General features: G+C 42.7%; 1 protein-coding gene and 1 long non-coding RNA gene across 7 annotated transcripts in view; one reads left to right on the plus strand and one right to left on the minus strand.

Annotated features, from left to right (window-relative positions):
• lama2 (laminin, alpha 2) overlaps positions 1-9,356 on the plus strand; it is a 64,442-nt gene extending 55,086 nt beyond the window's left edge. For 3 of the 6 annotated variants that reach the window (XM_088362041.1, XM_088362039.1, XM_088362035.1), the window contains 19 exons: positions 38-176; positions 269-280; positions 854-974; positions 1,261-1,416; positions 1,628-1,678; positions 3,339-3,490; positions 3,559-3,735; positions 4,225-4,408; positions 5,366-5,446; positions 7,056-7,168; positions 7,258-7,351; positions 7,419-7,514; positions 7,579-7,659; positions 7,736-7,813; positions 8,000-8,078; positions 8,154-8,285; positions 8,372-8,502; positions 8,568-8,787; positions 8,858-9,356. In XM_088362041.1, coding sequence (XP_088218167.1) covers positions 38-176; positions 269-280; positions 854-974; positions 1,261-1,416; positions 1,628-1,678; positions 3,339-3,490; positions 3,559-3,735; positions 4,225-4,408; positions 5,366-5,446; positions 7,056-7,168; positions 7,258-7,351; positions 7,419-7,514; positions 7,579-7,659; positions 7,736-7,813; positions 8,000-8,078; positions 8,154-8,285; positions 8,372-8,502; positions 8,568-8,787; positions 8,858-9,018 — 2,258 coding nt within the window. In that variant the 3' untranslated portion in view covers positions 9,019-9,356. The remainder of the gene's footprint in view (positions 1-37; positions 177-268; positions 281-853; positions 975-1,260; positions 1,417-1,627; positions 1,679-3,338; positions 3,491-3,558; positions 3,736-4,224; positions 4,409-5,365; positions 5,447-7,055; positions 7,169-7,257; positions 7,352-7,418; positions 7,515-7,578; positions 7,660-7,735; positions 7,814-7,999; positions 8,079-8,153; positions 8,286-8,371; positions 8,503-8,567; positions 8,788-8,857) is intronic. The other 3 variants (XM_088362036.1, XM_088362040.1, XM_088362038.1) reach the window with 2 other exon arrangements.
• Positions 1-10,191, minus strand: part of LOC148381635 (uncharacterized) — a 65,828-nt gene extending 55,637 nt beyond the window's left edge. The window contains exons 1-2 of the long non-coding RNA XR_015854389.1: positions 10,134-10,191; positions 9,892-10,074 (exon numbers count right to left, since the gene is read on the minus strand). This is a non-coding gene — a long non-coding RNA (uncharacterized LOC148381635). The remainder of the gene's footprint in view (positions 1-9,891; positions 10,075-10,133) is intronic.
• Between the last annotated feature and the right edge of the window lie 73 nt (positions 10,192-10,264).

The raw sequence follows: 10,264 nt of genomic DNA on the forward strand, positions 1-10,264 counted from the left end.
AAAATTGAGATTTTGACTTCATGAATTATTTGAACAGCCACAGTGATCATCGTGGACATCGACACCAGTGCTGAGGAGAAAATCGGGGCGACGTCTTTAGGAACGGCCACTGGGCTGAACCTCAAGGAGAAGCAGAGTATTTATTTTGGAGGTCTGCCTACCATTGGAAACTACAGGTAAGGCCTGATTAGCAACAATGGAAGATTCTGGAAAAAAATAGTAAAAGATAACATTTGTGTTAACGTGCTATTGTGTGTTTTCCTAACAGCATGAAATCCAGGTAAAGAAGTTCGTACTATACAAAAAGTGTAACTGTAAATTGCTCTCCGCATGAGGCTAGCCACACTAGAGTGCCATTTAGCCCACAATGTGTGTGTGTCTGTGTGTACACTTTGTGTGTGTCAGTCCCTAATGGCTGTTACTCTTCCGCACAGCGGCTGGAAATCACTTTCTGCCCTTTCTATGTACACCTGGATGTGTCATTTGTCCTTCCAGTAACAACAGTTTGTGACTTTTTGCAATATTTTACATTGTTATAAAAATAATTGTGTTTGGGTTGTTTTTTTCGGCGGGGAGGGCACAACCTTCACCAATTCTCAGCGGGACACCAAATTGTGTGTAAGGTTGTTGAATTCAGTCTAAACTTGGCTTGAATCCAAAATAATGACAACTAAGGAAGTCTATTTTTTTTTTTTTAATAACAAGGACAAATGGCAGATTCAAATAACGCTCACGCTGATATCAGGTCAATCATACACCGCAAAACGTTCAAGGCTGAATTAATGAAGACATGATCCTATTACATTCGACTTTTAAGAGATTAGAAAGTCTGATGATTCGAATATCGTTCTAGGTCGGAGGTCATGCTAAAGCGCTATGTCGGCTGCCTTCGGGAGATTGAAGTATCCCGAACTCCATATAATCTCCTCAGTAGTTCCGATTCCGTCGGGGTTACAAAAGGATGTAATGTCGAGGTAAGACTACTTCACTTTTTTTTTTTTTGGGGTCATTGTATTAACTCAAGCGCGGATCATAATTAATTAATACAACTTTGATATATAAAGATTTGTCCTTTATGCTTGTTTACCCCCAAATTACACAAATACACTCCACAATAGAATTTCAAGGCATTCATCGAGGTTTCTATTAACTAATGGAATTTATTTATGCACTCGAGCAGCCATACTTTCTATTAAGAGGCGGAGGTTATTTCCAAGGTCGTCTACTTGAAATAAAATAATTATTCGTATTGTTTCATAGAATCTATACACAGTCAGCTTCTCCAAGCCGGGCTTCGTGGAGCTCGGCGGGTTGTCCCTGGCGGTTGGCGCCGAGATCAGCTTGTCGTTCAGCACCCGAGCGGACACCGGAATCCTCCTGTTAGCAGTGGGCGGAGCTCCGCCCATTAGCCAACAGGTTAGCCATCATCATTTTTATTCAATAACGCATGATGTAGTTAATTCAAAAAGTGGCCTGAAGAGATTAGTCAAATAGACTCTGATGTCTTTTTCTTCTCCACTTTATAAAATCAATTTATTAAGAGATCAAGCTGGCATTTTATAGTGCTTAAATCAGCGTGAATATATATATGGCAAAAAAAAAAATTAAGCAATCCTGTTCTCCGCAGGTCCGTCACCAAAACATCATCTCGAAGAGGAAACGAAGACAGTCAGGAGAGGTGAGTTAATGGCATACACACACACTTTCACTAAATAAATGCATAAGTGTATTTTAATAAGGTCTGCCTTTGCTGACAAATGGAGCAGTTTTATCAAACACAAATTGGATATGGATGCCAATAAACATGCACACACACAGTTTCCCACAAACACACACACCATTCCCTAACGAGGTTCCACGTGCTCGTTAAACTATACGCACGCTCGCAAATGCACACCGATCATAATTTGCAAATTGTGTGTATTGTTTTATGACATCCGCAGTACATCAATATAACGTTTGACACAATGATGGAGACAATCGGCCTCATTTCATAACCGGTTTGCGTACAAAATGGGTTGGGGGGGGGGATCTCGCTGTGAACATTGCAGGTGTGATTTAGCAAATACAAAATGTGTGTGTGCATGTGTGTGAGGACAAAGGGTTACCTCTGGTTTATCAATCATTACTGGTCATCGGGCGCATAAATCTATTTTTACTAACAACGCTGGAAGGGACGGTGTGTGCGCCTGTGACTGTGTGGAAAGGTTAAGCGAGGTTAAGAACACCATCAACTCAACTTGGCCCTGACTAATGGGCGGGGCGGCGGTGTAGGAAAGAGAACAAGAAACAAAAGATGGAGGTGATTTGGAGGTCAAAGTAGGACTTTTGAAGGGCATGACACCATTTGAAAAGAAAATACAGTCTTCGGGAATGGAAAAAACAATTTGGGAGGTGTCCACAGAGGAAAGTGATACATGAAAATAAACGAGTGTTTGATTTCATGCGAAGCGTGTGAGTCTTTTTCATCTGAACGTATGCCAAGCGACGCTCTCCGTGTGTGTGCAGGCAGCACAGCGAGCGGCATGTTGTAGCTACATCTCGGTTCAATTTGTCCCCCGACCTGAAATTGAAATTCCATTTTCAAGTGGTAAATTGTCTCCCACTTCGCCCCATGGCACACAGTGAATTAAAATTCAAATGAGCCTGACCTTGCACCGCTGCTCTCTCCCACCTTTTCGGTCTTTCTCTCGCTGCCTCATCTCTCTCTTGCTGTTCTGCTCTCTGCCCTCTCATCTCGTCCCCCTTATTATCCTCTCCTCAGCGTTCCTCTCATCTCTTGTTATCCTTTCCCCAACTCGTCTGCCGCCTCTTCATAGAGACCCACACTCGTCTCCACTTTCCCCTTTTCGCCACTCTCCGACCCTCTCACTCACCGACTTTGTCCACGCACGGCCATTCTTCCCCTCTTTGCCTCTCCGCAAAAGTTTAACACGTGTCGACATGCCGCCAAATTCAAGTTGGGAATTAAATGGGTGGATTTTTTTTTATCAGATGTGAAAGATGGATTGTGTTCACCTATTCACTTTTTAAAAAACATTTTCCGATGCTCTTTCAAACCTCGATATCCAACATTCCTATTTGCTTTAGCGCCATCTTGTGGCAGAATATAAAAGCAGCACTACTTTCCTATCAGAAAATAGTTTGGCACCATCTTGTGGCATCTAAGGAAATTTAAACGCCTTATCTTGACTTGTTTTTCTGTGTCCAGAAGGAGCCTTACATCTTTTCATGAGACAATACTGAAGAAATTATTTCTTCAGGGCTTCCCTATGAAAACATATGGTGTATAAACCAATTTCAGTGATCCTAACCCTTCAGTGATCTCTCTCCCTCAGCCTTTCCTCTCTGTGATGCTGAACAAAGGCTTACTGGAGGTTTTGGTGTTCTCGGGAAGCCACAGTCTGCGTCGAGTCATCAGCCGGCCTGAGCAAGGCATCCTGAATGACGGCAGAGAGCACTCGTTGCGTATCGAGAGACTACCCGGCAGGTCAGCGCATTTCTCCCTCACAGTTTTTCTTCTCCATGAACTGGCAAAGCATTTTGCCTTTCCATCAGATCTTTTGCAGTGCAAGTAGATGAGGAGCCAAAGAAGGACTCTCCACTTCCCAACGACCAGCCGATCATCTTGCATCGTGTGTTCCTCGGTGGTATTCCTCCTGAGGTGGAGAGGACCTCCAACAGGGTCAACGTTCCCTTCCAAGGATGTATATGGAATCTCATGGTCAACTCTGTGTGAGTAACACCAAAAGCCAATTTTTCATGTTCCTACATGAAATATTCCTTGATGGTCCAATTGATCACTTCAGTTCATTAGACCTGAGATTTTCACCTTGAACCTTCCGTGTCAAATTCAAGCAGGGCAGCCTCTGGCGTGACAATGACAATACAGTCTTTGTCACTTTTTATGCCTGGTCTGCAGGATTAGATCTGTCCGAGTGCATAAACATATTCATGACTCTCATCGGGCCTGATTGTCCGTCTCTCACCTCACTTCACCCCTATTAACCCGTCTCCTCCCCATGTGAAGCCTCCTCGTCCCTCGCTAGTCCTCCACATTGGCTGGCTGTCTAGTTTATGGATATTACCATGTGCGCGGGTTATTGATTTTGCACGTGAATGTAAAATTGACATTTCGAATGATTGCGTGTACGAATGCAAATATCGACTTATTTTTCACCTTCTGTTATTATGATTCTTTTCCATTTCTTGTCCCTGTCACAGTCTGTCAGATTTCTCCCAGGCGGTTTCCTTTGAAAACGCCGAAATCGGCCAGTGTCCCAGCCTTGCCCCGCTCCGTCCTCTTCCCTACCCGACGGACGAGGATGAGAAGGAAGTAGAAACGACCAAACCGCACCGACCCGCGCCGACTCCTGCATTTGTTACATCGCCTCCTGAACTTTCTGCCGTGAGTGATCCAAACACGAACAAGGCTTGTTTCTCATCATTATTATTAATATTGAATCATATTGTGGATTCCACTAACATCATAGCGACCTTAGCTTATAAAAGAAAATATGTAAGCATAATTGGATTTGAAAACACATATGGACTATAAGTATACGTAGGTATAAGTAAATGTATAAATACACGTATATGTATACCGTATTTTCCGCAGTATAAGGCGCACCTAAAAACCTCCAATTTTCTCAAAAGCCGCCTTATAATCAGGTGCGCCTTACATATGGACCAATATTGAACCACTACAGCAGGCGTGTCCTAAGTCCGGCCCGCGGGCCAAATGTATGTATCTTACATATGGACAAAGTTTTAAAATGGGCCATTCATTGAAGGTGCGCCTTATAATCCAGTGCGCCTTATATATGGACAAAATTTTTAAATGGGCCATTCATTGAAGGTGCGCCTTATAATCTGGTGCGCCTTATAGTGTGGAAAATACGGTACATATACATATATAGAATACATCCATGAGCCGTTCATTTGCTTCATGCTCCCTATTTTGAGCATCATAAAGGCAAATCCATGCACTCTCAGTCCCACACTGATTTCCGAGGAATACAATGCAGCTTTCCGTGTTGCCTTAGCGCTCCATTCCGCCGCACTTGTACAGCCCATTAACTGTTCTTTATTGTCCCTTTAGCCTTGAGCCACTAAACACCCTCTCTCGAGTCAACCGTGCGCTGTGAAGTCACACCGATGTGCAAGCTAACTGTGCATGCCAGCGATGCTTTATGGGCCAGCAAGGGCCAAAGCAGGAGCTGCGATGCTAAGAAGCAGTTAGACCATGGCTCAATGCAATATTATACAAAAAAATGCATTCTAAGCATCATCGCATGGCTAACGCTGCTACTGTGCTTCATGGCTGTATCGTCTTCATCTTCTTCCCGCCCTCGATGCCTGATAGGAGGCCACTGCAATTGTTGCACCTGCTGCCACACCTACTGCTACACCTACTTCTGCTGAAGCCCCGCCCACTGCTGACACGGTATACACACTTGCATACCAACAGGATTCTTACAATGGGTATTTTCAGCCCAATTTTGCACCTTTCAGAATTCTTTTAGCCTGACCTTTGACCCCTCCATCATTTAAGTTGCCCATCCCTGGCCTCTAGCAGTAGAGTAATTGAGAAGAAGTAATCAAGAAGAAGTGGACACTCCACAAACTACGTTTAAGCTAAAATCCATCAATTCAAATTATTTCCACAGAGCAGTGAGGACAAGTACATCATTAAATGTAGATCCACATTCATTCACCGATGACGCAGGTGTACCTAATATTTTGTATATGCACAAAAAAATAAGAATGCATTAGCAGGCCACTGTGAATCACTGCTCTTTATGAGCTATATGAATCCGGTCCATCTCAACTTCAAAATACTTGAAGAGCCAGCACTCCAGAAGTTATGGATACGAGGATATTCATCCTGAGAGGGCAGTTAGGGATAATACATCTTGCTTGTTCTAAACTTTAAACAGTTGCAGTTCAAAGAGGTTGAAACAGCATGTAATGAGCGCTCATTTACAGTAGGAGCAACATGGCAAATTCTTTTGAGTGGTTCTCTCTGGAGTAATAAAACATTTGGGCTGAAGATAACTGAGCGACTGTAAAAAATGGCTTCTTTTGACCTTATGATTAGTCTTCTTTGGAGAAAACCACACACACACATAGAAAATTGTGACTTAATGACTTCACATTCAATCGGTGTGACCTCCAAGAAAAGACGAGCTGCTCTGAATGGACGACCATCTCGCTATTGTTAGGCTGATGGAAAACCACAGAGGAGATGAGAGAAAGGGAGGGATGAAGAGGAGAATAAAAGAGGCTAGAAGGAGGACGACAAGGGCCCCGGCCAATGAAGAAGAAGAGGAGAGGACTCTTTCGGAAGACGGCGGCTTGTGCTTTTTTTTTGTTGGCTTAATGGAAAGCCGCAGGAGAGGGAGCGGAGGGAAGAATGAGAAGGAAAGAGAGAGAGGGCGAGAGAGCTTCTTTTGTCGGAGGGAGGCTGGGTGAGGTGGAGAAAGAGAAGAAAGGCAGAGGTTGAGCAGGAGCGGATATGAAGACAGAGCATGATAAGAGGTGAGTGTCGGCGGTAACAAAGCAAGGTCGCCGTGCGGGGAATGTCTCCACTTGAAAGAGAACAAGAGGAGATTAAGATACACACACACACACACACACACAAACACACACTGAATAGTCTCTAAATTTGGTCTCAAGTATGCAGGTGGTAAACAGGTGATGCTTAGGTTAGACGTCATGTTGGGCTATCAAGTTGAAAGCAAAAAAAAATTAATTAGATCAGGGATGGGCAAGAAAGTGTAAAGACAAGATCAGACTGGCTCAAAAAAAAATGAGAGGATGAGCCTAACTGATCAAGATGAGATGAGAAAATAGCAACAGATGATTTCAAGTAATAGGGTGTGTTTGTGTTGCAACACTGACACCTTGTGGACACAACTTTTTCATTGAACTGAGAAATGGGAGGAAAAAAAAACAGGAAAATTGCTTCTTCACTGAATACTTCACACTTTTAATAAGACCTAATAAAGTTATTTATTTAATCCACCAATTATTGTTTCTGACGTTATCTCCAGGACTCATGCCCCTCGGCTGCGGCCCCTGTGGCCCTGGAGAAGTCTTACCAGTTTGGACTGGGAAGGAACAGTCACATGAGCTTTGCCTTCGATGACGCCAAAGTGAGAGAAAGGTTTGTATTTAGAATTTAAATTAGCATTTACAGACGATAACAATGTTTCATTTTGATTAGTTTAATAAATTGCCATGTATTTATTTCAGGTTGATTTTGGAGTTCGAGCTGAGGACACATGAGGAATCGGGACTGGTTCTCTACATGGCCAGAATCAACCACGCTGACTTTGTCTCCATTCAGGTATCAAGTAAGAACATTTGTTTCCATTCAGTAGCAATTATTAATCATAAATGTTTGTCATCCACAGATTAAGGATGGACAGGTGTGCCTGGGTTATGACCTCGGTCATGGTAACACATCTGGATGCGTCCCCTACTCCATTAATGACGGGAACTGGCATAAGGTAGTATCTTAAATTGAATTGAGAGCAAAAATTATTATTATTATTATTATTATTATTATTTCAGATCCGTGTGACCCGCAGCAAGCAGCGGGCACTCCTGGTGGTGGATGGCCGATACAGCAAACAAATGATTAGCCCCAAAAAGGTTTTCATGACGTTTATTTTATGCTATTGCCAAAGATTCATCACAAAAATCAATGTGACAATATGGTAACTTTCAGGCTGACCTGTTAGATGTGGTGGGAATGGTGTACGTTGGCGGCCTACCACACAACTACACCACCAAGAGGATCGGGCCGGTAAGGGAAAGTAAAAATAGGGAAAGTAGTACCGTATTTTCCGCACTATAAGGTGCACTGGATTATAAGGCGCACTGTCGGCTTTTGAGAAAATTTGAGGTTTTTAGGTGTGCCTTATAGTGCGGAAAATACGGTATATAAGAAATACACTAAATAAATACTAAGAGCGCAAACTTCTGCTTGTAGATTCTTTTCAGCATCAACGGGTGCCTGCGTCGCTTAAAGATGGTGGGCGGTGCCGTCACCACAAAGCCCGCCGCTCCGGGTAAGAATGCTTTTCAAATATCCAAAAATGAATTCCTACTTATTTGTTTATGAGTCATTGTAATCCTTGTGCCAGGTCGTGCCGAGGCGCTTACTGAAGACTTTAAACTTGATATGGAGACGCCAACATCCAGTCACATGGTCGGGAGATGCTTCTCCGCCACCGAGCCAGGAACTTATTTTGACGGAACCGGATTCTTGAAAGCAGGTACATACATCCCATATGATGTGATGCAAACCAAATAAAACCACCTTGTGTTTTTTTTTCAACTCTAAATTACTCATTATTTCTAGTGTCCAACTATCGAGTGGGTCTGGATGTGTCCATCGCATTGCAGTTCCGAACCAGCAGAACTAACGGTGTCCTTTTGACCATCAGTAATCAAGGCAACGATGGACTTGGTCTAGAAATTATCCAGGGCCGGGTATGATGAATTATTTGAGATTATACTAAATGATACGACACTGCCCTAATTTGAACTACTTCTAGCTGCTCTTCCACGTGGACAACGGCGCCGGACGAATCACGGCGCTGCACGTGCCCGACGGCGACGGGTTCTGTGACGGCCAGTGGCACTCTGTTGTCGCCAACAAGATTCGCCACAGGGTGGAGCTGCTGGTGGATGGAAAGCAGAGCCAAGCTCAGAGTTCCAATGCACGCTCCAACACCTGTGACACCAATGACCCCATTTATGTGGGAGGCTACCCGGGTATGATGCAGAAGTTTCATTCACAATACTAGGCAAAGTTTTACATCTACGTTCTATATGTCTCATCCAGACGGTGTCCGTCAAGCAGCTCTGACCAGCCGCACGTCCTTCAGAGGTTGCATGAGGAACCTGAAGATCACCAAAGCCTCAAAGACCATGGATGTGCACTTCAACAAAGCTCTAGAAATCAAAGGAGTCCAACCACTTTCCTGCCCCGCCATTGCTGCTTAGCAACCAACCGGCCCATTCAACTACTTGCCATTTTCCATACGCTGGTTAAATGTAGCAGATCCATTTGGGTAGGGTCAATAAATATGTAAAAGTGTAACAAAGTACTGTTTTGTGTGTTCGCGCCCTTTCACCCCAGCATTAAATCTACCAATAAGAATAATCAGTATCATTTTATATTTGCTGCTATGAACCCCAAAGTCAAAATCACATTGACTAATTTGAAATCTCTAACATCTTTCCACACTAAAATATCTTAAGGCATAATTCTGCTTGTTTCTTGCTATGCCACAGTTTTAAAAGGTGCTGCTGCACAAATGAATAAAGCTTTATTTACTTGATTGTTGACTATCAGTCTTTGATTTGCCATATCTCTACTATGGCTACTGTTAAATTATTTGAGGAATATTTTTTGTTTAATTTATTGTTCCATGCAGATATAGAAATACTGATTAATTTAGACCGTGTTGTGTAAGTAACCCATTAAAGCAAACAACCACTAAATAAGAAATACACATTGGTGTGTGATTATCAAACCGTGATTATCATTCAAATATATAACAGGGAAAATAATCTGGGTTCATCCATTTTTGTTCATTTCTAAGTGTACCTCAATTATGTTTCGGTAGATGGCGCTACTGCATCAGCAATACGTTTCTTTGCAGCTGCTGGGTCTTAAATTTGCTAAATCGGTTGGTGTGTTGGAAATAGGTTTATTTTATCACGATCCCCAAACTTTACATGTCAGACAATATTTTCACGGACCGGCCTTTATATAAATAAATATGACATTTATAATAAATATATAAATACGATGAAATAAAATGATACGACTGGCATAAAAACAAATACAAAGTGCATAGAAATAAAACTCACCATTAAGTTTCTGCTCCGGAGCTTTGTTTTGGTCGCTGTATCCGCAGAAAATCCCGTTGGAAAAGGAAGCAGGATTTTCAGTGCTTTTGTGGCGATCTCGGGATATTCTGCCTTGATTTTAATCCAGTTTTCTTATCCTTGGAAATTGTATCCTCTTCTTCCGTCTCCACATTGGGCCTTTTCCTTCAAACATCTCTTTTTCTTACTCATTTTTGCAAGCTTCGGGACGTGCGTGAATTTACCTGTGTCAAGAGGCACAGGTGAACCAACGGATGTAATTGGGAGAGAATCCCCAATTTTATTTTTTTTTTTCAAAATAAAATCTTACTTATTTATGGTAACTTTGCGGGCTCCACTGGGGAAACATGTCACG

This window comes from Syngnathus floridae, chromosome 19 (genome assembly GCF_059516105.1).
Source record: "Syngnathus floridae isolate MCC-2025c chromosome 19, RoL_Sflo_1.0, whole genome shotgun sequence".
Taxonomy (NCBI): Eukaryota; Metazoa; Chordata; class Actinopteri; order Syngnathiformes; family Syngnathidae; genus Syngnathus; species Syngnathus floridae.